This window comes from Paramacrobiotus metropolitanus, unplaced genomic scaffold, assembly GCF_019649055.1.
Source record: "Paramacrobiotus metropolitanus isolate TYO unplaced genomic scaffold, Prichtersi_v1.0 Parri_scaffold0000040, whole genome shotgun sequence".
NCBI classification, from domain to species: domain Eukaryota; kingdom Metazoa; phylum Tardigrada; class Eutardigrada; order Parachela; family Macrobiotidae; genus Paramacrobiotus; species Paramacrobiotus metropolitanus.
Genome location: NW_026570260.1, coordinates 397183 through 424439, shown reverse-complemented (window position 1 = coordinate 424439; position 27257 = coordinate 397183). Strand labels below are relative to the sequence as shown.

The 27257-nt window shown below is 47.1% G+C and overlaps 7 protein-coding genes across 12 annotated transcripts; 3 read left to right on the top strand and 4 right to left on the bottom strand.

The window, feature by feature from the left end:
• Positions 1 to 150: 150 nt before the first annotated feature.
• LOC129590511 (MFS-type transporter SLC18B1-like) lies at positions 151 to 3042 on the bottom strand. The gene is made up of 11 exons (XM_055485778.1): positions 2869 to 3042; positions 2411 to 2739; positions 2256 to 2312; positions 2099 to 2194; positions 1820 to 1988; positions 1289 to 1638; positions 1039 to 1229; positions 887 to 982; positions 744 to 818; positions 586 to 679; positions 151 to 508 (listed from the first exon to the last, which is right to left on the bottom strand). The coding sequence occupies exons 2-11, from the start codon at positions 2675 to 2677 to the stop codon at positions 437 to 439; spliced, it is 1467 nt and encodes a 488-aa protein (XP_055341753.1). The 5' UTR covers positions 2678 to 2739; positions 2869 to 3042; the 3' UTR covers positions 151 to 436.
• A 237-nt stretch (positions 3043 to 3279) lies between these two features.
• On the top strand, positions 3280 to 6157 carry LOC129590403 (ribosome biogenesis protein NOP53-like). 2 transcript variants are annotated; one of them, XM_055485610.1, is made up of 11 exons: positions 3280 to 3533; positions 3599 to 3771; positions 3929 to 3992; positions 4129 to 4307; positions 4369 to 4523; positions 4836 to 5114; positions 5192 to 5247; positions 5319 to 5435; positions 5508 to 5574; positions 5725 to 5801; positions 5868 to 6157. In XM_055485610.1, exons 1-11 carry the CDS (start codon positions 3391 to 3393, stop codon positions 5935 to 5937), a joined length of 1380 nt encoding a protein of 459 aa, XP_055341585.1. In that variant the 5' UTR covers positions 3280 to 3390; the 3' UTR covers positions 5938 to 6157. The 2 variants fall into 2 exon arrangements, with proteins under 2 accessions (XP_055341585.1, XP_055341584.1); XM_055485609.1 differs by having other exon boundaries at positions 3926 to 3992.
• A 3-nt stretch (positions 6158 to 6160) lies between these two features.
• Positions 6161 to 8409, top strand: LOC129590404 (uncharacterized). The gene is made up of 3 exons (XM_055485611.1): positions 6161 to 6489; positions 6549 to 6954; positions 7641 to 8409. Exons 1-3 carry the CDS (start codon positions 6182 to 6184, stop codon positions 8112 to 8114), a joined length of 1188 nt encoding a protein of 395 aa, XP_055341586.1. The 5' UTR covers positions 6161 to 6181; the 3' UTR covers positions 8115 to 8409.
• A 1486-nt stretch (positions 8410 to 9895) lies between these two features.
• LOC129590363 (uncharacterized) lies at positions 9896 to 13523 on the top strand. Of its 4 annotated transcripts, none has more exons than XM_055485557.1 (4): positions 9896 to 10550; positions 10740 to 11345; positions 11529 to 11675; positions 12867 to 13523. In XM_055485557.1, the coding sequence occupies exons 2-4, from the start codon at positions 11157 to 11159 to the stop codon at positions 13062 to 13064; spliced, it is 534 nt and encodes a 177-aa protein (XP_055341532.1). In that variant the 5' UTR covers positions 9896 to 10550; positions 10740 to 11156; the 3' UTR covers positions 13065 to 13523. The 4 variants fall into 4 exon arrangements, with proteins under 4 accessions (XP_055341532.1, XP_055341530.1, XP_055341533.1 ...); XM_055485555.1 differs by having other exon boundaries at positions 12864 to 13513; XM_055485558.1 differs by having other exon boundaries at positions 10740 to 11267; positions 12864 to 13497.
• Positions 13485 to 16491, bottom strand: LOC129590362 (carboxypeptidase B-like). Its single transcript, XM_055485554.1, has 11 exons — positions 16262 to 16491; positions 15834 to 15930; positions 15606 to 15754; positions 15248 to 15341; positions 14891 to 15047; positions 14758 to 14803; positions 14559 to 14691; positions 14408 to 14498; positions 14130 to 14335; positions 13975 to 14059; positions 13485 to 13902 (listed from the first exon to the last, which is right to left on the bottom strand). The coding sequence occupies exons 1-11, from the start codon at positions 16342 to 16344 to the stop codon at positions 13703 to 13705; spliced, it is 1341 nt and encodes a 446-aa protein (XP_055341529.1). The 5' UTR covers positions 16345 to 16491; the 3' UTR covers positions 13485 to 13702.
• Positions 16492 to 16936: 445 nt separating this feature from the next.
• LOC129590611 (attractin-like) lies at positions 16937 to 24538 on the bottom strand. The gene is made up of 9 exons (XM_055485934.1): positions 23623 to 24538; positions 21849 to 22301; positions 21166 to 21253; positions 20840 to 21102; positions 20133 to 20504; positions 18680 to 19909; positions 18296 to 18403; positions 17833 to 18239; positions 16937 to 17492 (listed from the first exon to the last, which is right to left on the bottom strand). Exons 1-9 carry the CDS (start codon positions 24171 to 24173, stop codon positions 17170 to 17172), a joined length of 3795 nt encoding a protein of 1264 aa, XP_055341909.1. The 5' UTR covers positions 24174 to 24538; the 3' UTR covers positions 16937 to 17169.
• A 568-nt stretch (positions 24539 to 25106) lies between these two features.
• LOC129590389 (RNA-binding protein 48-like) lies at positions 25107 to 27199 on the bottom strand. Of its 2 annotated transcripts, XM_055485590.1 has the most exons (4): positions 26814 to 27199; positions 26366 to 26530; positions 26081 to 26271; positions 25107 to 25621 (listed from the first exon to the last, which is right to left on the bottom strand). In XM_055485590.1, exons 2-4 carry the CDS (start codon positions 26489 to 26491, stop codon positions 25342 to 25344), a joined length of 597 nt encoding a protein of 198 aa, XP_055341565.1. In that variant the 5' UTR covers positions 26492 to 26530; positions 26814 to 27199; the 3' UTR covers positions 25107 to 25341. The 2 variants fall into 2 exon arrangements, with proteins under 2 accessions (XP_055341565.1, XP_055341564.1); XM_055485589.1 differs by lacking the exon at positions 26814 to 27199 and having other exon boundaries at positions 25108 to 25621; positions 26366 to 26804.
• Between the last annotated feature and the right edge of the window lie 58 nt (positions 27200 to 27257).

The window sequence follows — 27257 nt, the reverse complement described above, 5'->3', positions numbered from 1 at the left end:
CGTCACCGCTTGAATTCATTTGCCTTTTCTTTATGTCATTTTCGATGTCTCATCGTCCTACATACAGGGCACACATTAACAGTGATTAACAACCTCAATATTCTTGCGTTGTTCATCAAATAATGGGCGTGCCTTTCGGATTGCGCAAATCTTTTCCTTGCAAGAAGACCGGCGATGCTTTTGTAGTTTTGCGGAAAAGATCAACATTATATTGCAATAACAATTTATTTTTAATACATATCCAAGGTAGCAAGGTTTAAATCACAGATTTGATTAAATCACAGGAGTATTTTATAAAAAAATCACAAAACCATTCTCACAGCTTTACGAAGCGAATGAACTGTTGCACAAAATACAGTATACTGAGTTCTAACTGATCCATAAGCCCACGATCCGCTAAAGCGTCAAACATCAAAAGATAAAAATACTTTACGATTTAATTTGCAGTATGGCTTAAACGTGCAGCCAAAATCCTTTCGTACAGAAGAAAGCCAACAATGATTACTGCCTAAACAAACATATCGCAATTAGCATTGTAAATTTGTAATTAACAATTAGCATTGTAACTGGGAATGGGACACTCACCAGGACGAGCGACACGCCGGACGCGCCCGTCGTGGCCAAGGCGAAGCCATAGTTTTCCACAAACAAACCTCCTAAAGCTGCCCCGACAAATGTTCTGCAACACAGAACTGGCAATCGCAGTCAACATATTGTGAAACCTGAAAACCAGTGCCGCTTACGCCAGCGCTATAGCCGATCCGATAACGCCCGAAACTAATCCGTACGTGTGATAGTCATCAGAAAACCCGCGCCCTCTAAAAAAGCAATCAATTGCAATGAAAATGCGTAACGGTAAGCAGTGCGAAGGTAAGTTTATTCTTACATGGCCGTCTTGAGGCCGATATCAAAACAGGGGATAGCCCCCAGCGCCACGCCAACGCCCAAAAGACCACCACCAACCGAATACGTCCACACCGTGCTATAATCATTCCAATACAAGCACAGGTATTTTTTCTCAGACCAGAGCAGACGTACGGTTGGCTGGCGACGAAAGGAGAAGGTCCCACGACAATAAAAGCACCGGTAATTATCAACGATCCCACGGCCATCAAAGAAACGCCCATGTTCTTCTTATCGCTCAAATATCCCGCCAACGGCGCCGATACAATGTACGCCAAGCTGGGCAGGATGAAGATCAGGGCGATTGCGTACGTGGCTAAGTGTTGCTGCAAAAACGTACAATGCAGTCAAAACAACAGTCAGCAACGCAGGATAAATGTCGTACTTTATCCAGTTGATCAGCGAACGTAGCCGTTAAAAACCCAAGCGCGCCCAGCGCAGAAAATATCGACACGAGAGAAATAATCATCCTGGGCATCCGCAGCAGTTTCCAAGTGCCGGCATATTCGCTGGAAAGAATGTCAGTTTGGGAAGGCAACAGATACCATGCCAGGAAGCCACAGAGGATCTCCAGGGCGCCCAGGACGAGGAAAGGCATCTTGAAGCCCGCCAGCTGGTATAGGAGACTGCCCACCAACGGTCCAGATAGGTAGCCTAGCCCAGACATCATTTCGCCCAGGCCAAACACCGTTGACACCTGCTCCGGGAATTCCCTGGCGATGATTGCGAAGGCCGCTACGAAAGACATGCGTTCAACATCTGGGGCGTACAATGAAGAAAATTACTTAAGTACAATATTTCTATGATATTGTGAATAACTTGGGAAACATTAAAAGAAAGCATAGTTGTGACTGCAAATGACCGGTTACGCTAACGCAGAATTTGATTATGTAAACTGCAGGGATGACCCATTGACCTGTCAAATAAGCGGCGCCTCCGACGGCTTCGACAATCCGAATGGCGAAGGCTGAAGCAACGTAGGACGATCCCGGTGGGCAGTACTGGAGGATACCGAAGACGCACATGGAGTAGCCGCACACAATTAATCCGCACACGAAGAGGAATTTGGCACCAAAATGTGTTACCTAAAGAACACCACGCAGCCCCGATATCGATATATCAATACTTTCACGGTTTCACCACAACTGCCAACGTTCTAACAGTGACTAACACCATGCACCCAACGCAGACTTACATACTTGCCGAACACGGGAGAAACGAGAAACACCACCAACTGGAAGATGCCGATGATCAGCGCGATCTGTGTGTCCGTAGCGCCTCGCTTCGTGGCCTGACACGAAACACCTGACTGGTTAATTCACGCGTTCAGCAGTGGATGAGCGTCTACGCACCTCAAGCGGAAAGAACGGCGCCAGACACGAATACACTGCACTTTCGCAGTACCCCGCCTGTAAAAGCTGGCACTTAAAATACCATCACACACCGAAAAACTGTGCTCTTGCCAGTCTAGCATTTCCCATTGACAATGGCACATTATCGAACGCACCAAGCAGACGATGAGGAGGACAGTGCGGCCTCTCCAAGATAGTGCGCGCAACCAGTGCGTTGTCGCCGGTGTGCGGCTGATACTGTTCGCTTCGGCCTCCCCCTCGTGGGGGATTAGGGTGCCATGCTCCGCAGTCACTAGGGAATTCGCATCGGCGCCAACGCCTTCCAAATCCGCGCTTCCCTCAGCCATGATAGAGTCACCCGTGGGATTCGCAGTTCCCCCATCGACCCCATTTCCCAGGCTTTCCGACCGGTGTGCCTCCATCACATTGACAACAACGGTGTAATATGCAGTTCACTCATATCGCGCAAGGACGGAATCGTAGTCTGTTAGTACAACAAAACCGAACAGCGAAAAATTCAAAATTTAAATTGTTGGGTAGTGCAAATAACAAGGAGTCAGCCAGTCAGAGGACAATTAACTTAAGGTATGGAGTTGCTTAATTAAGTACTTACTTAAGCAACCGACTGGATGGTAATAATAAGTCACTCAACAGTCAACAACCAATTTTTGAGTCCGCTTATAGAGGCCTGTTCTTAAGTTTTAGCAATTTCTGAACCAAATATTTCATACACAACGTGACAACTGACAACAACTCTATAATCAACTGTTAGCAAGGAAAATACAAAAGTTAAATCTTACAGAAAAGAAAAGTTCGGGTGAAACCGTGAAAGTTTAACTTTTCTCACTTTTGCTGTTCCCGGTACCACGGGCGGAAAGCAAGTTATAGAGCTATCAAGGCGGCTAACGCCATGGAGAAAATGCTTCCGTTCGCCTGAACATACTCTGCGCAGCGTAACTGAATCAGACCATGCTCTGCGCTCGCTACCTACACAGTTCACATCATTTCCTGATTTCCGGTTTGGAATGCATATTATCAAGTGTCTGCAAACTGCAGTTTGCTTGGATTTCTCATTTCCTGAACAAAATTAATACTTTAACATTGATCGTTGGATTGGAAAGTGGCATCATTAAAGATGGACGATCTTATTCCGACGAAAAAACGACGTGTTAAGGGCAACAAGAATCGTCATCGTGCTGTATGGCGCAAAAGCAGTAATGTGGCAGATGTGGAGGACTTCATCGAGGAGCAGCGCGAAAACGATCGATTGGGTCTTGGGTACGTCATATTTGCAGCTATCCGCAGTTGAACCTGCGCTCCTTATCGCATAACTGCATTTGTAGTGGTGGCTTACACGAAAAGAAAGATGCGGAATTGTTCATTGTTGAGGATTCGCTGCCACAGCCTGAAACCAGTCGGGTCGCCGTCAAAGAGGAAACTCCCGATATTCCCCTCGGCTCGCCGTCCTTTCCTCTCTTCCCGCTGTCTAAGAGCTCTTTCAAACCAATATTACCAAGTAATGAACTATTTCTGCTAATTTTGGTTAGTTTGTAATGTATTACACTAAATTTCTCATGAAACTGCAAAATATTTATTTTTTTTTCATTTTCCCGTTTTCATGTACAGCATTAATATGAAATGTTTACTTTTCTATCGTTAATCTTTTTTAGAAGAATCCCTGTGGAAAGATTTACAATGCTTTAAATCATTATCCGGAGGGCGATCGTCCGAAAAGATGTAAGCAACAAATTTCTGTGTTACTTAATCATTAATCATTTGATGTTAATTGAACAAAGCCGCTTTAATTTAATGCTTGACGACTGTATGTGTCAGTTTGCCCTCATAATCGTAAAAATGTGGTGCGTGTGATTAGCAAGCCTCACGCTCGCAAGACCACGGAGATCAAAGCCTGCAAACTGCAGCGCTACCACGATGCCGTCGCTCTGCGAAAGGCCAGGAAGGCGGTCAGGGCAGCGCAGCCGAGAGGCGTGACGAAATCTCACAAGGATCCCCTCTTCAATCGCGATCTGTGGGCGGGAGACGGTGCTTCCGGTAGGTTTCTTGCGGTGTACTGCTGCTGTGACACGAAGTGCTTGAGACTGCATTTCCTCAGGGACTGGGAGCGAGGTGCCGGAGGAGCGGAAGCCGGCCATTTCCCGACCGCAGCGAGCGCCGATGACGCTGCAGTCGCGCGTCAAGTCCACGCTGGCCGCCGTCGAACTCCCGCATCCCGGGACGTCCTACAATCCCGCGCCCGCCGATCACCAGGTACATTCCATCGCGTGTTTCCCGGTTTGTCACAATGATTTTTATTTTTGATATTTGCTGTAGTTATAAACTATAAACTGACGCGAATATGATTGTTTAATGCGGCAGTTGTATTATTCCAAACCGTTGACGCTATAGATTATGTAATATGTAAGGCTTTAAAGCTGTGCAGTCTTTTTTGCGAGGAAAAATTATTTAGAAAGTTGTCATGATCATAGCCATGTATTGCATTGTGCAGATATATTTATTTTTAGGCTCAATAGTGGGCCGCTGGTGTAATGGGTGTTCTGATAGTTTTTCTTTCTTGCTCAGAGTCTCTTGTCGTCTGCCACCGAGAAAGCCCAAGCACAGCAACGCGAGGAAGAAAAACTGCGCGACTTCAGCAAGAAGCGCACCGTGGCCGATAAGTGTGCATCTGATTCCTGGATGGATGAGATGCGGCAAGGACTTCCGGGGGCAGAGGTAGAGAGCACTGTCGATGATGCTCCCGCAGGTGAAGATGTGGAAGAATTCGAGATCAACCGGAAGACGGCCGGCGATGCCAGAAAGACCAAAAAGGAGCGCAGAAAGCAGAAGCTCCTAGAAGAACAGGTAGGGAAAAGATAAAGCACAAAAGCAGGTTTTTCAACGATGGGAAGTGGTGGTTACCTGAGTTGCTGATGTTTTAGAAATCCCAGCGCTTAAAGTTAAAGGAAAAAAAGATTCTGGAGCATGAAGTGTTCAGGTAGCTGCCTGTCGTCCGTCCGTCTCACGTCGTGTTCTTGTTGCAGTAACCTGACACGCTGTCTTTCTTAGCGTTAAAAAAATTCTGAAACGGCTGGATGTTAAGGCCAAAGAGGACGCGGCACAGGCACTGGTCCGTAAGGCCAAGCGAGACGATCCCCTGCGACTTAGGAAACTGAGCAAATACAAGTACGTTTCCTTGGTCATTCTGAACGAGTCTCGTATTCTGCAACATTATTTACTTACTGCCGTCGGTTACAGATTCGAAGAAGCAAATCCTGATGTGCAGTTACCAGAGGATATGGCCGATAATCTACGCACGCTGCGGGTATGCGTATCTGTATTAGCGTAATACACAGTTAGTTATGTATACCTAATTTTCGCTGTTATGAATATCATAGCGAAATTTTGTACTGGATTTGTTGCTGTTGCACTTATTTAAATAAAACATAAAATTAAATAGGTATGCTTTTTTTAGCCGGAGGGCAATTTGCTGTTGGACCGTTACAAAAGTCTACAGCGGAGGAACATCGTGGAGCCGCGTCGACGCCAAAAGTAAGAGAATGAACGTACTGTGTGGGAGAATAATCAGCCAGTGTAAATGTGTTGGCATGTTTGCAGGATTAAACGCAAATACAAACTGAAATCCTACCAGATCGAAGGTCGCAAACTGGAGGAGTTGAAGACGTAGAATAATATGTTCTGAACAAAATCAAACAAATGCATTGTTTCCACCGTTGACTAAATGTTCGTGTGTGTCAGCTGTCAAGCGTGTATGTGTTGGCAGCGGCATCCAAGAAAGCCGGTGCGCGGAAAATGCTGACTGAGCAGTTTGTAGAATTGACTCAGGCATCTGACTGTGGTCGCTTTGCGCATCGAATGAAGCCGATTAAAGTTTTAATATTCTGTAATCTGTGGTGATTTATGACAGTAGAATGGCGAGTGAGATAGACGCGGGTCTGCAGTCTGTTGAATTCTATCCCCAAAATGTGGGGACATGTCGGGCGCGTTTTGAGTGTTTCCCGCTGTTGCTTCAGCGAGCCAATCAGTATCTCCAAGCCAATCCCGATCTGCAGCTGCGCAGTTGTGAGTCGATTTTGGTCAGCCATCGGGAACTGCGCGGTCACTGCGTGCACGAGGCGCAGGTGGTAGCGGGCACCCGCAAGGAGAGGATCGCGAGTCGTCGCAGTTTCGGCTGTATCCGGGGACTGCGCTTGTGGCTGCAGAATAAACCCGTTATGCGGTGAGTGCAATCTACCACTATGTAGTTAATTTTTCTACAAAATTTTTTAATAATTGCAGCTCCCACTTGACCGACAAATCGGTCGTTTTCCCGTTCCTCTCGGACGAAGTGGTTTTCCTGGATGTGCATATCCGGCCGCCCTCGGGGCCCAAACAGCGCCACCTGGATCAGCTGGTAGCGGCGGTGAACCATGCGTTGTCGGACAGTCTGCTGACCGGGCAGATTCTTAGCGTGGAGTCACTGCTGGTGCCATATGAAGGCCGTTTCACCGATTCCCACCGATCGCACTGGGTGGAGGGGGATAGTATGCGCTTCACGGAGTACGTACGGGTATTTATTGTCCGCGGTAAACAGCATTTGGAGCTGCTGGCGATACAAGATTTTTGGCCGGCTGTCGTTCGCAAAGAATCCAGAAAACGATCTGGACTGTATGAGAATTTCAGCGAAGTGTTCGCCCGCGTGCAGGTACGGTAGATTAATAGCACATGTTGATTGCGACTCGGCTGCACTAGGCTTTGGAAACATTCTGAATGACATTTCTTTGCCCTTTTTTCAAGGCTAAAACTTAAAATTAAAATCAGGTAATTCGTTACAGAAATCGCTTAGTACATAGATACCTACGAGTAGTAAGTAATAAGTTTTAAAATTAGTGCAGATAGGGAACGGGATTACTAATTTTATTATTGCTAGCCCGTTAGGTAACTTTTTAAAAAAATTCGTTTATTGCACCATCTGTGACTGTACGCATACAGTGAGTGTAACATTAACTGATTAACCTAAGTGATTATCAACCACAACAGTTAAAACACAAGTGCAGTAATAAATTAATCGTTTCAAACTGTCACTGAATTCAGTCTGACTGCAATTTATCGCAAATATTATTAGCAGAGATAAGTAAATGAAATGTAATCCATAGTTAAGTACTATCAAAGGCACGATTTTAGCAGGCAGCTAATTAAATGAAATGTAATCCATAGTTAAGTACTATCAAAGGCACGATTTTAGCAGGCAGCTAATTAAATGAAATGTAATCCATAGTTAAGTACTATCAAAGGCACGATTTTAGCAGGCAGCTAATTAAATGAAATGTAATCCATAGTTAAGTACTATCAAAGGCACGATTTTAGCAGGCAGCTAATTGATTGTTGCAGAACTGCCTAGCTGCTCTTCCGATCGGCTGCCGCGTTGTGAGCATCCGGGACATCTGCCGCTCGGTGAACAACCGGCACCGTCTGCCAGCCTCGTCAGCGGCCACCTGGCCGTCGCAATTCCGCAGTTTCCTGGAGGGTCTGCGTCTCGTGGTGTGCCTGAAGAATCCCGAGGAGACCCTCATCAAACGCGCCCACACCGTCGTCCCGCTGCAGTGCCAGACGTTTGCGCCCATGGTCTTGAAGAGTGAGCAGTTAGAGGCCGACGAGACAGTGCGACTGCGCATGGGCGATTGGCTGCGCGACGAGGGAAAGGGGCGGGTGCTGGCGGTGACCGGAATGCGCAAGCGGGTGCTGATGGGGGTGGATTTTTTGGGTGGTCTGGAGAGCATGTACCAAATGGGGATCCGGCGGGGTGGCGACCAGGGGGAGGGGAAGGTGGTGGTGGTGCCGACTTATCGGGTGTTCTTTCAGTGATGCATGGGTCTCTTGGATGCTATTGTGTCCTGCATTGCTGCCCAGCTGTTACCCTGATTCTTTTTGTAATTGTACAGCGCGAACACTACTGACATGCCTTATGTGATATGCCTATCCGACGGAAATATGTGTACAATCTGAAACACAATTACTATTCTTGTTCGTATATACTTTAATTTGTCAAGGATTGGTTACTGTAATTTTCATGACGCTAGTAATAAGTATGGCAGTTTGCTGGAGTTTCGTTTGGCTTGATCGACTCAGTGTTTTGACATGAGTAATATTTTTCCGATGCTGCGCAGATGGGCTCAACATCCTTGACCGACAGGGCCGTTTACATGCCGAGAGAAATGTCGGTGCGCAGAAGCCCCCGGTGCCGTTTCCGGTGTGGGTATTTGGGTGTTGATTGTTGCCGTTATTTCAACGCGAACTGCATCTACCGGGCCGCGTGGCCCAGTAACACACTGATAATCGTCGATCATTTACTGTAACATAATCTCCATTCTCGACCGATGACAGCTATATTAGGAAACAAATTACTGACGCATATTCGACTTCCTGCCGTGCAATTCAGTTGGCGCTTGGCCGTCCCTTTAATTTGCATTTCTTCCGTCGTCTCTGGTTTAGACGCCCGGCTGTTTCCTCAGCACGTGATCACCGCATACTTCAGGTGTCAACCAGATGGGCACAGCAGCGTGGATTTCACCAAGCACACCTAAATAACGTATGGCACTGAGTTTAATGGAGCTACTAATGCGGACGTGCGTGTGGCCAGCCAGGAGTGGCCACAAGAGGTGAGGACGGGTGTTGGCCGTTTCCGTTTGGCTCACTTATCTTCCTAGAAATATGACGGCTTTCCTGGAAGATACTAATAGTGTAGCCGAATTAGTATGTATTTTTAATGCAGCCCACTGACGCACGCACGCAGACAGACAGTTCGTCAACGGTAAGTGCGCCCCGATATACATTATTAGTAACTTTGCAGTACGCCGGCTGTAAGAAATCTCCAGCCAAGTTAGCTAATGGGCTAGCCGCATTCGCAAACCGGAAGGAAGTCCATAATTATTAGTCCTCTTTACTGACTTCCGCTTAAACTGACACGTTGTATTGTACAACAGAACAGTAAACGCTCTTATAAGCCTGCAGGCAACTGGATGAGCTAACTGCAGGAAAGTGACCTTTGTGTAATTACATTGACAGTAAGTACAGTACTTCTAGTGCTGATAACTTGGTGCATCTAAGTAATGCTGTCGCTACGTGGGCATTGCAAACGTAAAGAAAGAAAGGCAATTAATATAAGATGGTGGGTGAGAAAATCGAGCAATCAAGCAGTACAACGTACAAAGACAACTGTGATTGTTCGCAAAGGAAATCGATCGCCCGGACAAAAAATTACTCATTTCTCCAGACTGTGGGCTTGTCTAGCGGAGTACAAACATGGCATGGCACTGGAATTCTGCAGTGTTGCAACTGGGCTGCCAACTGCAACGTGAGCATCCGGGAAGAAATCGCACTGGAGTGGGATTACTCACCTTGCTGGCTCATCGCAGCTTTGCACATTATCATAGCACAAATGAAGGTCTGTTATATTATTATGCGCCTTAATATGCGCCTTCATTCCTGCTATGACATTATACATGTGTGCGCTTGTCGTTGGTCATCCTCGCAGTTATCTCTGACATCATTCGATATAATAGGCTGATGCCTGCGTACGCCGCGCTAGCTACCGTCAAGCCTTAAATACCTCGAACTGGAACATCCTGCATTAGTTGCTGTCGATTTGACCCGGAAGCGATCTAAATTAGCGCTCACTGGCGTCCGCTTCCCAGTTATTGCCGGCATTCAGACTACTTGCTGGGCCGTGATCGACGATTGCGTTTGCAGTCAGAATTAATTGATCTCATTATCACCGCCTTACCTCACGCTAACCTGTTGACGCGCGCGCATTTATGTCAGCGGATGGTCGCCTTTTGTTGTGCGTTAAATGTCGTTGGCCTCCGTGGCGCAGTCGGCGAAAGGTCAAGGTTATTCTCCCCGAGCGCGGTCAAAGCGAAGTCCGCTTAATAAGACACGACAGCCGCCCGTACACGGCTTCCTGTTAGTTTTCCGTTAGGTGTCGGCACGCAAAGAGCATTCTTGTTTAGAAACAACCCACTAAGTCACTGGTAAGACGCAGCACCGGAGCATCGAGCCCGCCATTTCCCGGGCGAAAGCCGCGTGATGGTAATGCGTTGACCAGTGGGATTGCTCGGCATGTAAACATCCGCGAGCCACATCCAACGCCAGTTCCGGTGTGAATGTGTACATGCAGCCGGTGACCTTTAAGCAGTGCAAATGTCATCAGCGAGAGTCTGATCGTCTTGCATATGTGGGCCAGATTGATTACGCGCCTGTCACCCTGGACAGCGTGTTGACAGTTAACAATTAGCCGCCCAGGTGAGTTTCTGCTGCAGCCGCCGTTTGGCCTTTCCTATAAATACCGTTCACAACACGACTTAGCTGCCTTGTACGTGGTAACTGGAGTCTGGAGCTAAGTTCTGGTTGGAGACAAAAACGGGGTCTTTAATCAATCAAAAGCGGTTCATGTTACGTTACATCTTTTTGCATAAGTCACGCTTCTTGTAGATTTCCGGTGCGTATCGGTCTCTGTTAGTGGTACACTACCGCTGATACCACTATTCACCGTCACCAGTTGCACGACCTTCGCATATATCTTGGCTCCGAACCGCTGTGTTTGCGCGGTGTGATTTATGTCACTGCCCAAGTGGCTCTTGTGGCGTGTCCTTTATACTGTGTGAACTACTTCGGTTGGACTGACTGTTTTGACAGAATTGCATACGAGTCGGCCATATTTGTATCTGTCCGGAACCGGCTACATAATCTAGCAATAAAGTACGACCCTCACAGTCAGTTGCCGGCTTTTCTAGAATAGTTGCATCGGGTTCGTTCAGGCGTATTCCGCCGGTGGCAGCCAGTCTGCCACGGTATTCTGGCCATCGTTTGTCGTTAACGTTTGTGTTGCATTTATATACAGCCAGCAACATGGCTGCTTACTCGTGGAGGTCGGCAGTGGTGCAGTGTGCCGTCTGTGCTGTCCTTCTGCAGGCGGCACTCGATGCACCCGTCGTCGTGGCCAGTCCAGCCGTCGCTCCGGTAAGAGTACAATATGTTGACCTATGGCCACTGGCCAACATGCTCGGACCAAGGTCTCCTTGCTCAAAAATTATGCAGGTTGTGTACCAAACCATTAGAATCTACTTTGTTTGGTTTCAAAGCCCGCAACTCCTAATGACACTAAGACTAATGGTGACAGGATGTACCTACGTTCAGTACTATGTGTGTATTAGGATAAAATACGAATTCCATGCACACTACGGAAGTTGTCGCTGATGGATATATCGTTATAATTTACAGATATCAGGATCCAGTATCCGCAAGGCATTCTTGTTTTCTCCACCAACTTCGTGGGGATCACCATCGGAGCGGACACGGACAAGCCGCAGTCTGGCCAAGCAGAAAGCGTTACAGGAGCGACCGGAGTGCGAAGTGCACGTTGACAACGTAAGTACCTGCCGATTAGGAATTCAAGACAAAAAACAGTCTCCGCTCACCATATCGACGTTGGTAGGCAGCATTACTGTACTATATTATTCTGCACATTCATACCATACCTTCCCTATGGTGCAGAAACCTTACAATGCAGCAATATTAATTAATTACGTACTCGTGAAGAGCGTAATAAGAAATGTCGGGATCACGCGCGCATCCATAACTTGCGTAGGTTTGCTGCCGGCCAGCAAAATAATCCCACAACGCTATGGTACCATCGTCCCTGGCATTTGCTTTATATTATACCGACACACGAAGGTCGCATTAGTCTTTCCCTTGTCGCAATCGCTTAATTTAATTTGCCTGTGCATATATTGACGAAGATCAGGTCGTATTGTGGCCGGTTGGATTCAGTTAAGTCAGTTGAGGAAGCTGACCTTTACGAGGGAAATATCCATAAGATATGTCAACAATTTTATTTAACAGTTTGACGATATCTAGCCCGATTGGATGCAATTATTACATATAAGTATCACAGAAACCGCGCGTCGTTGACTACGTGGCTATTGATTAGGTCTCGACTCTCAGTCGCATGCTTATTATGCATTACCCCAAACCCATGTCATTGTTAACTATTAAGTTATGTTTAATTATGTCCATGACGGCATGATCATATTAATTACGCATTCCTGCCGCTGAACAGCCACAACCTTTCTAAGCAGTGAAATCGAGGCGTTTGCCGGAAGTAGATGCATGACTTCTCAAACGGCGTCGTGCTGCATCGCAGTAAATAATGCAAAGACTCGACTGTCAAACACTCGCATAACGGTTAGAACTCCTGCTGAGGAAGCGGGAATCCAGGTCGGCATAACTGTAACTTGTGTAAACAAATATTACAGAATTATGAGGTCAGAGCCTGAAGTTTTGACATTAAATTATTACATTTCTAGTAAGAGGAATCAGGAGTAGTGAAAACAATCGCATGCCCTTTATCCGTTTCAAATATTTTCTCAAAGACGTCATTAAAACGTCGCCGTGGCGTTGTTCTTAATTCGTTAGATGTCTTATCTGGTAATATGTGTTCCCAACGCAGGCAACGCTCACAGGGGCCTACCATTACGATCGCGTTTAACCGGAAGCGGATTACGCTGTTGAGTTGAGACTAGCATAGTAATAATAAATTTAATATTCCTTCTGCAGCAGAAAACGCGGGAGCCGGGTCGGTGCCTGTACACTTTCGGCGTGGAGGGCCTAGCCGGCATCTGCCAGACTTATGACCGCACCTACATCGGCTTCTCTGTCCTCTGCGTCAAGCACGTCCGCCCCGGGATACCCAGTATGGCGGCCAAGAAACACAAACGCGCCCATCGCTCCCAGCGGATAACTGCACATTCCCAGTGACCGGCGCTTCGGCGCAACCACTGCCCCGCCCTAACGCTGCCACCTTTTCCACCACTTACATTCCGGTGGCAACCTAGTCCAGAAGACAGTCACCTTAGGTGACGCTCGTTCCCACCGATGAAGACAATCACTTAATACACTTTCGGTACGCACACCGCCACGCTCGGACAAAAGCATGCAATGAAACGATTTACTGTTTATTTTCCATGTTATACAATAGGATGCCGTTATATGCAGCAGTTTCATTTGTCGACACTACACTCGATATTCTCTGCGTTTGATAGCAGGCTTGCAGTATGATTGCATCACTTATGGTTGGCCATGTTATTGATTACTCTTTGCATTGTAATAATCATTAATTTTGTGCTCATTAAAACATAATTTCGTGCTGAGTTGACTGGTGGAGATTTTCAGCAGCTGTTGACGTTAACTTTTCAATGGTATAATGGTAATTAAATACGTGTCTTATGCCGTATATGGGAAGGTCATCCGAGAATAGTTACCGGTAAATCTGTACAAGAAACTGGTCCCACTGACTGTGGTGATCACTTAATTTGTTGGTTGTTGTGAGAAAGACATACGAACTGATAAAGTTACTGAGTTATTCAAAGTTATTGCGTTAATTCGTTCTTGGTTGGTCAGTTGAGGGTGGTGCCGAACTCGGCGACGACGGTGCGGTGGGCCTCGATAATGGCCTCGAAGGTCTCGATGCCGCTGGGCACAATATGGCTGGGCGGTAGGATGAAGCCGTAGCCCAGGTCACGCAACTCCACCGTGTACGAATATTTGACGCCGGCCTTGGCTTTGCCCCAATCGTCCGTAGCACCGGCTGCCGCGCCTACTCATTAACAACACGATATACAACACGATATATTGCATTATTAATAACGCTAAGTTGATCGATACTGACCTAAGAGATACGTGGAGCTGCCCACTTGGTAGCGGACACCATACTGCGCCGTAATGGCGTTGGCCATGCGCCGGCCCAGAGCTTCCTAGTAAATTGTAAAGCACGACGTTAAAGGTCACTGTCGGATCACACAGCAAGAACCGTAAAATACTGACCAGATCAGCAATATCGCTGGGATATTCCAGCGCGTAGCCCCAGGGTGTGAGGATCATCTGGGCGGCGGAGTGAATGGTAAGGAATACTTTGAGCTGATCCTTGACCTCCAGCGCCGTGTCGGTTAGATGGAGGTTCTCGACCTCCGAGAAGGGAAAGGCGCCGGCGTTGATGTCACTGCACGGCGGCGATTGCACCGCGCCAGACACTGATACAAAAAACGTCGTTAAATTTACTGGTTTGGCTACGCGGTACCTAGTCAGATACAAGCGGGACGTACACATCCACTTGAAATCGTAGTTGCGGTTGGGATCAGCGCCCAAGCATTCGGCGAAGGGGCTGATGCGGCGGGTGCGGCGCCACATGCGTGTCTGAAATTACACTGTGTAAAGGTCACCGGTAATGAGCAAGGTAATGCGAGAAGCACCTACCGAGTAGGAAGAGTCGGAGTGGGTGTGCTCCAGACCGTCGGGATTGACCACTGGCAGGATGTACCAGTCCAGGTCGTCCACCATGCGTCTGACGGTGCTGTTGCGCGAGTATTCCGTCACCAGCTTATTCGTCCTGCCCAACAGCAAATGTATTTGTAGCTCTACTGGGAATTAACTGCGTATCCATTGTTGTGCTTACATGTACAGCAATGTGGCGCTGGCGATCCACTCACGGGCGTGAATATCTGTAATTAGCGTATGTTTGCATATTTGCGCATAGTATAGTTGAGATGAGTGCGTTTTTAGAAAGCGTTGAGTGTGTGGGGACGTACGGGAGTCCATCCAAATGGCCGGCTTCTTCTTGCCGTCGGCGCGCGGCTTCCCCACCTTCAGCCGGTACATGCTGCGGCCTTCGTAGCTCTTTCCAATCATCTTCAGCTCCACAATGTCAGAATAATCCTGCGCTAGACTTTGCACGAATGCCTCCATCTATGCAAAGTAGGCATTTCGTGCACTATTGCAATCGTGAGACATTGGAGTAGTGGAATTTTTTTTATAAAGCACACATTTTTTTAGTCATATGATTTGAAAACGCAGTGGTCAACGCAAGTGCACAGCAAGCGCACTACTTTATTTACGGGTTTTGAAAACCCGTAAATAAAGCGGTTACAGTACGCGGAAACACTTACCGTGGCGTATCTATGGTACGCCGTCCAGCTCATCTTGCCGGCGTCGGCGGCCTTCTGGTCAGCCGGCGACATAAACGACTCCGCTTCCACAGCGCTGCAAAATATTACCACTGTCAATAACAAGCACGTGACCTCCATTAATACACGCGTCAGCTTTATAGTAGCATTCCCATATTAAATGCAATGCATGCAGCATTATCTAATCTCAGGAAGATGGCTAAACAGTAGTCGGTGTGTGTGTGTCAGAAATACATTCTCTTTCGTTTCCGTTAGCGTTGCTGATAAGAAAGGTAATAACGTACGGCAATCTTGCGAAAGAGGTGTGATTCCTTTAACGCACGAAGAGTACGGCACTTACGCGGCCACATCGTCGATGGAAACCTTGTACGCAATCCCCTGCTCTTCTAACAGGGCCAGCACTTCCGGCTGCTTCTCGGGTGAGATAATGACGTTGATGGGCATCTTCAGGTCCAGCACGGCCTGGCTCAGGTGAGTCCAGATGTCCACCTAGCCCACAACCAATTTGCAATGTGGACACACCATCATACATAAATAGGTAATTATTAAGAGCCGGCAAACAGCAAACCTTGTCTTGAAGGTCTTTGTATTCAATTTCCTGGTCCAAAGCTCGTAAAAATTCCAGCTGCTCCTGGGTGGACACTTGCAGCCGGTATAATTTGTACCTACATCGCCACGGCATGTGATATAATAATTGATACAAAGTACAAATGAATGCCGCCTGATTGCGCACAATTTGTATGTACGGCACTAATTTTCCCTTAATTAAGCAGCTGAGTTGGGTATTCTTATGCTGCTACTGTTATTGCAATAATGTATGATTAATTTATTACTTAACTTTTAGCATCCGTTATTTTTAAAATATAGTTTATTTATTAAACTTAAACTTGTCGTTCTTAAAAAATGGAAGTTACAATTATTACGTTGATGGATACTTCTGATGACGCATGTGCGCCCCTTCTTACTCTAGAGCAGATTATTAGATGGCAACCTTACCCGAGCCAATGGTTTTTCACCGCTGCCGAACTACACAGCGTGACGGTCATCGCGACCAAAAGAACGACCGCACGAATCTCCATCTTCTCCGTTGAATGGTAATTTCAGTTAAAAATCACAACCAAAACACTAATCACAAACAAACACTACCACTGCCTAGAAAAATTACCGCCGAAGAAACCCGTTACGTAAAAACCGTCCTGCTGACTGAAAACAGCCAACAGTAACCACATTGTCGTGCTTTCCTGATTCATTGAAGCGTCACTTATCAGCAGCTGACTATTGTTGTGCCGCGATAAGCCTTATCACATAAATGGGTGTTTATCGTTAATTCAGGTGTCTGACCATGTGGGAATGCGCCGGTGAATGGTGCGAGAGATTACGGCAACTTCTGGCTATCACCGGCACGCGATAATCATTGCAAGGTCACGGCCTTCTTTTCCCAACACGTCCTGCTTATGATAACGGCGTAGATAGTTTTATTGCATTTAATCGTTAAACCTATCTGTATTTATCGATAATCGCAGTTCGCAGATATTCTTTATTTACAGGTTAATATCTGTTTATCTCATTACTTCTAGTTATAAAAAATTGCTATTATTATGCAATCACTTAACCTTAATTCATTCTTTCTTTTGTAATAACTAGATGTATAATTAGTCACAATTTTCTCCATTATTGGTTAGGTTTTGACAGTTTGGAATCTTGCTATAATGGGATTTATTAACATCATTGGAGTATTATTCGTCAGTTGCCTGAGACACAAATCAAAATACTAAAACCGTTCAATCCGAAGAGAGAAAGAGGAAGGAGAGAATGAGGATACAAAAAACGAAACTAAACTTCTCTTAGCTGCCACGTTGTTGAGCGTGTCTGTTTGTTCATTAGTTAATCGGTTCTTGCGTCGTTCAGGTGGGATCCGGCTCTGGCGAATGCGCCGTATGGGTCTGCTTCTTCAGTTTATCTTTGGGGTTGGACTCCAACGAGGGCTTACGCGTGTGACTGCCCGGCTGCAGAGTTACAAGTGCCGAGCCGACGCACAGGCCAGTCTGCCCCCAGGGCGCGTAACCGGGGCCGCCGCCGTTGGGCAGAGCGATCAGTGCCGACACCACGCCGTGCCGACCATCCGCCAGGGCCTCACTGGACACAAGGGCCGGCCGCAGCAGATTCTTCAAAGGACGCTTCAGAGGACGGACTGTTCCGGTTGCGCGATCCACTTCCGAACTCGCTCCTAAACAACACATGTTAGCTATCTATATGTCAAATAAATGAACTAATGATTTCAGTAATTTCAAACTTCTTCGTCAATGTCACAAAAGCTTAAAATCGCGCATTAAAGTTTACACAGTCGTTAATTAAATTCAGTAGTACAGATTAAATCTACAAATTAATTTTCATAGATCGCGCTGATACATAAATGATCCTAAACAGATTACACAACAATAAATACCACTAATTACCCAACAAGCAAGTTCGGTAATCAACAGGTTGGACAGTAAAACTATAAAGTAATTTAAGAAACCATTAACTAATTTCAAACAGAGATTTTTCAGTAGACCACCGCTGCCTACCTCTGGTCAAATCGAGATTGATGCAAGCAAAGGGCCGCTTGGCCATCTGCTCCATCTCAACGAACATGCGCTGGCGCCGGCGGTAGAGATCGTAACGCTGTTTCACCTTCCATCCCACCGCAGCCAGTAGCAGCAGCGACAGGAAGCAGCAGGCGAAGACGACGAAGAAGTGCAACAGATCGAGACTGGCGTGCTGCGCAAAGGAGATGACGATGACGGAGGGCGTGGCAAAGTCATGGACGTAGACGAAGACGGTGGTGTTGAGGCCCTCCTGGCCGAATGGCAGCTGATCGTGCGAAAATACTCGATCCAGCTTGTGCTCCAAACTGCACACCGCAGATCCGATCAACAGCTCCTCGCGGGCCATTACCGCCGTCTTGTACGACACATTTACCAGCGAGGAATTCCTGCCAATCGTCAGCGTTTAACCAAAGCAAAAGCAGTAAATCAAATGTACACTTACGTGCAGACCAGAGTAAACTTGACGTCAAAGTCGCGTTCCGGCGGTGATGATTTGAAGTTGATGCTGGTGAAGTGGCTATCCTCCACTTTCGTCAAGTTAAACGTGAATCTGTTCAAAGCAAAATTTTTTAGCGGCCACCAAGTTCAGTTTCAGTCACATGGTAAATCCCTATACAAATTACTACCGCACAATGACAATTTCTCTGAGGTAGCGGATTATTTGAAGTAAATTTAGCCTTATCCATTTGAACAATTTATTAATCAGCCATGATTATCACAACGGTCTTTATAACTTAAATTATATATACAAACATGCTTCAGCTGCCCATAAGCAGATTAACGAACGACACGATTCGATTTCCGGCGTTTGTCTGCCCCAACTTACTGGTATCCGATGGGCAGTTCGTAAAAGCATGCTCCATTGTGGCTGCTGTAGTGATTCAGCTCATCGCACTTATCACACATCCTGCCCGTTGTCCCCTTCGTGCTGCACTTGCAGTTGCCCGTCTCCGAGTCACATCCGTAAGCATTATCGGGACAATTGCACTCCGTGCAGTTGCCGCCGTTGCGCGGATCTCCGTAGAAATCTGAGACGCACTTCTCGCAGTTATTTCCCTCGGTGAAATCCTGACAGGGTTGGCAGGTGTGACTGTTGTTGACGCACTGCGCGTGGCCGTTACAATTACACGCCGGACAACTGCTAAAATACCACAATTTGGACGGACATGTTTCCGTCTCCCAAGGACCGCGTTGCGATCCCATTCCACACTGACCGCGTCCTGTTCCGCTTCCGTCATCACACCAGCCGCAATCCGGATTCTCCAAACACGACCGGCACGATTTGTACCCGTGGCACTTGCCCAGCGTTGGGCATTTCCGGCTCGTACTCGTCCAGTCCCGACATTGTCCGTAGGAGAAGACCACATTGTACGCCATGGGATCCACGCAGCGCTCCTCGTTGGCGCACCACATACACAATCCGTTGGAATTGGTGCACGTTTCACAGGTGCTGCGCTGCGTGCAGGGAATATCACAGCTGGAGCTGACCGTTTCCGCCAGATCCTGCGGCGGTCCGGGCACCACTCGCGGCACACAGTCTCCGCCGCGCCCGACACCCTCTCGCTGCCACATGCACGTGTTGTTGGACAGCGTCACGCAGCCCTGACAGTTGAAGAACGTACTGCAGAACACGTCCGGCTCGCGGGGACATGAGGAGATGGCCGTCAGCAGACTGCCCTCATCGCGGCACGGCTGCATAGTGCAGCCATATAGTCCGCTTCCTTTGCACCAGTGGCAATCCAGCGAGGTGCCAAGGCACATGTTGCAGCCCATGCCCACTTCACGGGAACACTTAAACTCGTCGGCGTCTTTGTTGGCCGAAGCGCACTTAACGTGCTCGTAGCCCGGAAGGAGGGTGCTGCCGTCCGTGCACTGTTTAGAGCGCTCGTTCCACGCGCACTTGCGACCGACCATCGCGATGGACAGACACGTCTCCCGGCTGGGGGCGAAGCGGCACTGGCCAGGACTGAAGCGCAGGACTTCATTCAACAGTTTGCCTTGGAAGCCGCCTAACACGTACATTTGATCCTTGAACATAAATGCTGCGTGTCCATATCTAAAAGAAGAAAAAAAATCGTCTCCACTAGTTACAGTTATTTACAGAAAAAGTTACACAATGGTAAGGCCACATGGATTACGTAAAAAATCGTGAATTCTCAGTAAGTCAGCGTATTTTAAAGAAAACACATTAACAACCCAAAGAAATCAATGTAACTATCAGTACGGTACGAGCATTAAAAATCGACAAACTGACAGTGCAAAATAGATCATGCGGTCACCTTGCAAGACGAATGCTGTCGAAATTCATCTTGGGTGTCTTCATCACGTGCCACTGATCACAACGAATATCGTACGCCACCATGTCACCGGTGTAGCACGGCGCACTGCGGCTAACGAAGGTCTCGTTGCGCGGGTTGCCGCCAAAAAACCACAAGATGCCGTCATCCATGCCCGCGTCGGCGCTGAAGAGGACGCCCGTGTGCAGGAAACGCGGCATGGGCGAATCGCGCATTCGCTTGAAGTAGGCTTTCTGCGGATCGTAGGCTAACAATCGCACCCACAGATTGTCCAGGAAAAGCCGCTTCGGCGAATCGGCATTCAACGGATCGCGGCCTTGATTAGGCAGGAAGCCACCGTAAATGTACACCATACTACAAAGAAATACCATTAAGTGGTTATATTGTTCAATTTTAACACCGAGAGTCTTTTCACTATCAACAGAATACTTCACATTAGACTGCATCATTGCACTAAACAAAAAGCTCGCAGAGAGTGCCAAAATAAGCACCTACTAAATTAATAATAACGGTTTCTCTACTAAACTTCTGAAATCTTTTAATGGGGCGTGTGCGGAATTCAGCGCTCAAGATAATAACGAATAATTTGTTAAATTATTCGCCCCATAGTGCAGACTGCAAGTTTTACAAACTTATCAACTACAGGAAGAATTTCAATTTCAACTTTTATTTACTAAAAGGTAGCATACTTTGATTTGGCATCGTAGACAGAGGAATGGCCGTAGGTACCGTAGACGTAGGTGCCGCTGGTGGGAACGATGGACCAGCGTTTATTGTGTGGAGGCGAACGCAGATTAATCTCCTGGACAATATTGAGAAAACCGTATTCCGGACCCCCGTAGCCGAAGAAGATGAGCATCTTGTGGTCAACCACATGCGCAGTGTGGCCGGCTGTCGGAATGGGCAGGCAGCCTACCCGGCACTCCTTATTAAACTGTCGCAGAACCCACACCTAGACCACATGCATATTTTTAATACAAACGGCCCAAAGAACGCCAATAACTGGATAACGTACTTCGTGCTTCGGCTCCCACTGCCACAGTTCATTGCTGACGATGGTGCTGTTGACGAAGCCGCCGTACATGTAAATACTGTCGTTATACCTGCAAGAATTAATCACGATTTTATTTGCGTAATTTTTTCCATTTTATTTTTCCGCAAACACCCTTGCAATTTTTGAACGAGTTTTTATAAGAAGATTAATTTGCTGGGGTGATTAGTTGGCGTAAATCATCCAGCAATCCAATCATTGCTGGCTGACATTCGTGTCAATAGAAGGATGAAAGAACACGCAAATGAGTGCGCGCCGCGACGTCAACAGCGGCGGAGTCGGTTGGGGAGCGAGAAAAAACGTCGCAGCTCAGCGGCGTTCGCACTGGCCCCAACTGTTCCGCTCAACTTAATCCATAATCCGCATTGACGGGGCAGCGATGCGCGACGAAACAACAATTACAAGTGCGCCGCAACACCGCCGAAGACGTCCAACTAATTCACCAGATAATGAACAATTCAACAACCCACGCATCTCGTGCAGTTGGACGCTTATTGCGTAACTACGCAGATCATAATCAAAAGGACATATATATGATTTTAAAAATACTTATTATTTATCAACAATTTTTGCAAAAAATAATACTTTTACAACAAAATTTTACAACAACATCCGTAAGAAACTGCAAGAAATAAGATGGCACTTACGCCACGGTGGTGTGGGCGTATCGCTTCTGAGGATTGGCACCGCTGGTGCTGGAGAGTAACTGCCACTCCATGCTGGCCAGATCCAGTCGATGGACACGTTTCATGTCCTTCTCCGCCCCGAAACTTTCCCCGCCCACCCAGTATACATCCTGCCGATCGGCTAGCACCGCCGAGTGAGAGGCCGACGGCGCCGGCACTGGTTGGTCGCCGGGGAAAGGCACCCGCTCCCACAGACCCTCCCAGGTGGGCACGCTGCAGTCGACGCCACGAAAGGCCGGTGGGCATTGGCACGCACCCGAATCTGCGCAGCGGCCGCCGTTTTGGCAGGAGTAACTGTCCGGGCATCCTTTCGGCTCGTCACACGAGGGACCGGTCCAACCCTTTTCACAAAGGCATAACGGGCCGTCTGAAGGGCGCTCTACGCATTGTCCGTGCATAGACGAACAGTTGCAACTGCAATCAATTCCGAGTGAATTAACAGTTAGATACCTCTTCGCCAATTGTGTTCATTGTGTTCACATTACATTTTTTATTTCAAATTATAATCAAAACAATAAAAAATTAGCAAGCTGATTAGTGATTGCCACGATAGTAACTCAGTGCCCATCGCACAAAGATTCCATCGAAACTGAAATTACCGAGAAGGGCAAAAATTCCTAAACAAAACTTTTTTATCGTAAAAGCTGGGTTTGCTCTTGTTGTTTTCCTGGTATAGTAAGTAATACGTATCATCACTCGAATAACAAAACTAAAATCATCCACTAGCTACTGCTATGCCAGCTGGTTAGGGAAAAATGCTATGAACTTCCCGCTCGACTAGTAAAGGTGGATTATGTAATTGTCAAGATGACAGCAATGCGAGAAGAACGGAACGCGAAGAATGCGCTGGTCAATAAATCAATAAGCTCGATCTAACAAGAAAAGTAATCGGTCGGGCGTTAGTAATCAGCGAAGAGGGAATAGCTAGTGGGGGGCACAAGTGGCAGCAAGGTGCGACAGGCCATGGCAAATCGATGCCAAAATAGCGGACAATTACAACTGCGATTCGCTTGGATTCCCCTGCTCAAATGGAACATAGGCCGGCGAAGGCCAACACGGCGAAAGGCAAAGACAAACAGTCATAAATAGCCATTTTCCAGGCATTCGCCATCGATTGGCCGGTCGAAGGTTACCTTGAAATTTTACGCGCATATCCGCTACGCATCCCATTCCGATTAAATTATTGCGGAATTCATCTGTCGGAATGTGATATCCGTGTCCCGGCAAAAAATATCGATTGTCGCAATAAAGGGTGGCTTATTATACGGGAAAACAGATCTGATTAAATTTACCTACCCATAAAACCCACACAATTAATTCTTAACACCGGCAAATTATGCTGTGACTGTAAATCCACTGCAACTCAAGGAAAATTGATATCGAAAAAGATTTCAAAAAAATATTACATAGTCCGACTGAATTATGTACTCTGTATGTTGCTCCTGTTAAAACACTCTTTGTGTATAATATTCTGCTTCAAATTTTACTGCTGTTTGGGAAGCCAGAATCAATTCTCGTAAATACGTATCTAACATTACAATACGGGAAATATTTTCGAAAAACCGCAAGCGCGTTTAACAGTCTACAGTGAGCAAAAAATCTTACAAAATTAAGAGCCTAGAAAAAAGTAAAAATACAAGACATGAAGAATCCACAAACTAATAGCACAGCAAAATATTATAGTAGCATGAGCATCCGGCTTTTACTTTGCGTTTCAAAATTTTCTCTGACCTACCGATTGACTTCATAGGAAATGTTGAATCCGGGCATGGTGAGGGCGACATCACTGAAGAAGTGGACGTAGGCCATGCCCGAGTAGGCCGTCAGCTCGAAGGGGCTGTTTCCCTCGTCCTGGATGTTGCCCGACAGCGTGGCCAACAACGGCTCCCGCGTGCTGTCCCCGTCCCACACGTATACATTATCCCAGCCGCACTCCGTCTGCAGACTCTCTACGCGCAGATGTACCCGCGCTCCTTCTCCCGTCCCCGCGGTACTGCGGCCATCAATCAACCAGGTGCAGTGCATGCTGACCGAGTAATTGCCCGGACCGTCCGTCAGCAGGCCACGCGTCCCGTTCAAATACCATCGTGTCTCCTTATCACAGTTGTCCGTTGAGCAGCGTCCCTCACGGCAGGCGGAGCCGGGGAGGAGGCGCGTGGAGGGGGGTGTCAGGGGAATGGCCAAGGGAGCCAGCAAGGCCAGGAGCAGTATCACAGCGCAGGGCAAGGGGCACAGCCAGGGGCAGGGGTAGGGGCGCCCAGGCCGCGCCATCTTCCATTCTAACATGGGGGTGAGGAAGACAGCGGGACAGAGGGCACTCCGGAGGAACGGAAACGGCCCATCAGTTAGTGATGAGGGTAATCAGGTCAGTGGAGGAATGCATCATTCAGCATCCGTACAGTCAACCGTGCCAGCATCACACGCAGCATGCAAGCTGCAGCAAACATCAACAAAACAGCTTCTATTTTGCGCTGGCGGAAATAGGAAACAACAGACAGCAAACAAATTCCAAAGAATTTCTAACAGATGAATTACTAGTGCAGAACAAATCCAGGTTTAGAACTGATAACGCAAAACATAAACAGATAAACTGATAAAAACATAAAAACTGGTAAAATCGCGAAAGATGTGACTTACAAGAGTGGCAGAAATCTGCGCAGATGAAGCTGAAGCTTCTCACGTTTGTGCGTGCCAGCACAGTCAGGCATGAATGCATAATTCAAACAGGGAACTTGTGTGAGTAAAGCTGTGAACATGTTAAAGCAGGCGCACTTTGCAAATGTCCTTGTTTGCTTCACGCATTTATCGTGAAGGGCTAACGCAATCGTGTGCGCTTGCGCATAAGCTGAGCTATGTGACCGAGACAACAATTTCATTTCCTGTTGCGGAATGTTCAAACAAGGAAATTACTAAAATTCTACACGAAGTGTTTGCCGATTTTCAAAACCGACAGTGGTTTCAATTTCTTCCATTCCCCGTTTCCAGTTCTGCCTATGTACGATCTCCAGGTATGGAAAACTAGAGAAGTACTGTAGCTTACTGGTTAGTGGTTAGTAGATGCATTAAAACTGCTGCCTTCCGGCGATGTTATGGCTAGCATAGTGGCAGCACAGCTTTGTTATCCGTAGTAGTGGGACAAGTGGCTGATGAAAGGAAAGCTACGGTGTTGTACGTAGTATTCCTGAAGAAGCATCAAGTGTGAATCGAATTACTGAACATCCGTGAACACAGAATTGGACTTGCAAATTTTCCTCAGCCAGCGATTTTGGCTTTAACCATCGCATCACGGCATGACGAAGCAAAGGAACGTGCAGCCGGTAGAAAAACGAAAAATGTTTAACACGGCAAACCGGCATTAACGACTCAAAGTTGCAAATTTCCAAAGACCAGTGCTCATTACAGGAAATACTTCTGCGACTAGCGGGCCAGTAAGCATACAACTGCAATCAGACTATCAGAAGGGATTAAGTCGGGGTCCGTACTGCGGTTTCGAAGCCGGTGCACTGGCCTCACCGGGAGACTCGGTTTCGGCCTGAAAAGCGTCCCATTTGCGCTTCTTCCGGTTGGTCATTTCCCGCAGATCCTTCTGATTGCGCCACAGTCGGTAGGCCACTTCCTTCCGGCGCGCCTCCAGTTTGGTGACCGTCTCCTCCGGACTCTCCAGTTCCGGCGCGTAGTGAACGTGCAAGATCGAGCCATGGAAATTGTAGTCATCTAGCTTCCGCTTGGCCAATCTACCGATACAACTACATTAAATTCGCATGAATTCCGCTATTACATTTGCCATTAATAATTTAATACTATTAATTTTGAGCAAATGAAAAATTTTACGCGTATCGAACTTTAATTACGGACGTATATACGATCAAATCATCAATCGGAGTTGGACATACATATATATTGTACTTCTACGGTATTTCCGTCACATCGTTTACATGCATAAGCCATACAGTGCTACAATATACCATTTTATTCATTTTTTTATTATTGTAAATAAAACCAGTAAATGGAGGCTTTTTTATTTCGCCTTCACCAAATTCCACTACCGACTAAGAATTCTTAAATGTAAAAGCCAGTAAAACTGAACAGCAATTTGTTGCGGAAAAGTAGCGCAAACCGTAACTCATATAAAAAAGGAGAAAAATGCAGGACACCGAGTTCGATAATGGGATGCTAAAGGACAACCCGCGTACCTGGCGCTAGAAAAACTGGCAAACTGAACCAAATGGACTTCCATGAACTGCTGGTGCGGATAATCAGTCAGGACGCGATGCTGGAGGAGTTGGCCGTACTGGAGACACAGCGCCCGCAACTCCTCCTGCAGCTGCAGCGCGGGTACGTGGTGGATCAGCAGGTAGACAGACTCATCGCACACGCTGAACACCTACGCAGTTTTATACAACAATCGTGTCAGCCTAACTACTCGAAATAGTGAAGACTATTGTCACTATTCCAGTATTTGGCAATGCAGTACGCACTTTGACGGCTGTGCTTCGGTGTCCGTCGCGGTAAGGCAGGCGCGTGCTGCAGATGTTGGCTCGTTGGTGATGTGCTGCGGGGGCGATGGACACCGTCTCGTCGTCGGCTGCTGGGAAAGGGTTCATTGTCACTCACTCATCCTTCGCTGCCGATTCAGTCAAAACCTCGAAAGAGGAGCGACAGATAACAGAAAGCCAAAAACATTTACACTTCTACTCTTCGCTTCTGCCATGGCTCCAGAGCGGTGAGAATCGTACGATCTAACAGGAGCAAGGAGCGCAGGGCTTATTGAAAGTGCTCTTGATTACATTTATAATTGAACTACTCCTTTCGAAAACGTAATTTAAATTAGTTATTTCAAAATTTAGCAGCACTTAAACAAATAGGTAAATGAGAAATCGAAGTGCTGGCTACTGCCGCTTTTGCTAATTTGCTGGCTGCGCTTGCCTTATCGGACCACGAGACTGCTACATTGGGTGGCACGAAATGCTACTATGAACTCCATTGCCTCCCCCTTTGGTGACTGCAGTATCCAGCCACGACCGGCGCGACGGTTGCCGGCTTTCATCGATCGCTCTTTGTAAGATGAGCTCCGCCAAAACGAGTTCCGTGGGATTTGTTAATTTTTTGATGGCTATCCATCCATTCAGCAAGACAATAAGCGAAGTGTTTAAATTGTGATGATCAGATTTGTTCGTCATTTTATCGACAATACGTGAAATCATGACCACAAGGTGCACGGTTGCGCGATGTCATTCTCTAAAAGCGTGACAACAATAAAGCGGTACGATAAGTAATCGGCAACGCTTTCTTCGTTCTGGCATTAATATTGTGACGCAGTAATTTGATGATAAACTCATAAGCGTCAGCAAAGCCGTGACAGCAACAGCT

Excerpts from the sequence above, each read along its gene's own strand:
- LOC129590511 (XM_055485778.1), bottom strand. The coding sequence starts at position 2,677 with ATGGAGGCACACCGGTCGGAAAGCCTGGGAAATGGGGTCGATGGGGGA. Across the intron at positions 819-886 it reads ATCGGCCTCAAGACGGCCAT|AGGGCGCGGGTTTTCTGATG; the intron begins GTAAGAATAAAC and ends TTGCTTTTTTAG. Across the intron at positions 680-743 it reads GGATCGGCTATAGCGCTGGC|AACATTTGTCGGGGCAGCTT; the intron begins GTAAGCGGCACT and ends TCTGTGTTGCAG.
- LOC129590403 (XM_055485609.1), top strand. The coding sequence starts at position 3,391 with ATGGACGATCTTATTCCGACGAAAAAACGACGTGTTAAGGGCAACAAG. Across the intron at positions 3,534-3,598 it reads AACGATCGATTGGGTCTTGG|TGGTGGCTTACACGAAAAGA; the intron begins GTACGTCATATT and ends CTGCATTTGTAG. Across the intron at positions 3,993-4,128 it reads GGGCGATCGTCCGAAAAGAT|CAAGCCTCACGCTCGCAAGA; the intron begins GTAAGCAACAAA and ends GCGTGTGATTAG.
- LOC129590404 (XM_055485611.1), top strand. The coding sequence starts at position 6,182 with ATGGCGAGTGAGATAGACGCGGGTCTGCAGTCTGTTGAATTCTATCCC. Across the intron at positions 6,490-6,548 it reads CAGAATAAACCCGTTATGCG|CTCCCACTTGACCGACAAAT; the intron begins GTGAGTGCAATC and ends TAATAATTGCAG. Across the intron at positions 6,955-7,640 it reads AAGTGTTCGCCCGCGTGCAG|AACTGCCTAGCTGCTCTTCC; the intron begins GTACGGTAGATT and ends TGATTGTTGCAG.
- LOC129590363 (XM_055485555.1), top strand. The coding sequence starts at position 11,157 with ATGGCTGCTTACTCGTGGAGGTCGGCAGTGGTGCAGTGTGCCGTCTGT. Across the intron at positions 11,346-11,528 it reads CTTGCTCAAAAATTATGCAG|ATATCAGGATCCAGTATCCG; the intron begins GTTGTGTACCAA and ends TATAATTTACAG. Across the intron at positions 11,676-12,863 it reads GCGAAGTGCACGTTGACAAC|CAGAAAACGCGGGAGCCGGG; the intron begins GTAAGTACCTGC and ends TTCCTTCTGCAG.
- LOC129590362 (XM_055485554.1), bottom strand. The coding sequence starts at position 16,344 with ATGGAGATTCGTGCGGTCGTTCTTTTGGTCGCGATGACCGTCACGCTG. Across the intron at positions 14,499-14,558 it reads ACTCCGACTCTTCCTACTCG|ACACGCATGTGGCGCCGCAC; the intron begins GTAGGTGCTTCT and ends GTGTAATTTCAG. Across the intron at positions 14,060-14,129 it reads CCAGCGATATTGCTGATCTG|GAAGCTCTGGGCCGGCGCAT; the intron begins GTCAGTATTTTA and ends ACAATTTACTAG.
- LOC129590611 (XM_055485934.1), bottom strand. The coding sequence starts at position 24,173 with ATGTTAGAATGGAAGATGGCGCGGCCTGGGCGCCCCTACCCCTGCCCC. Across the intron at positions 22,302-23,622 it reads ATTTCCTATGAAGTCAATCG|TTGCAACTGTTCGTCTATGC; the intron begins GTAGGTCAGAGA and ends AATTGATTGCAG. Across the intron at positions 18,240-18,295 it reads AAGTTTACTCTGGTCTGCAC|GAATTCCTCGCTGGTAAATG; the intron begins GTAAGTGTACAT and ends GACGATTGGCAG.
- LOC129590389 (XM_055485590.1), bottom strand. The coding sequence starts at position 26,491 with ATGAACCCTTTCCCAGCAGCCGACGACGAGACGGTGTCCATCGCCCCC. Across the intron at positions 26,272-26,365 it reads ACCGAAGCACAGCCGTCAAA|GTGTTCAGCGTGTGCGATGA; the intron begins GTGCGTACTGCA and ends AAAACTGCGTAG. Across the intron at positions 25,622-26,080 it reads GCCAGTTTTTCTAGCGCCAG|ATTGGCCAAGCGGAAGCTAG; the intron begins GTACGCGGGTTG and ends TTGTATCGGTAG.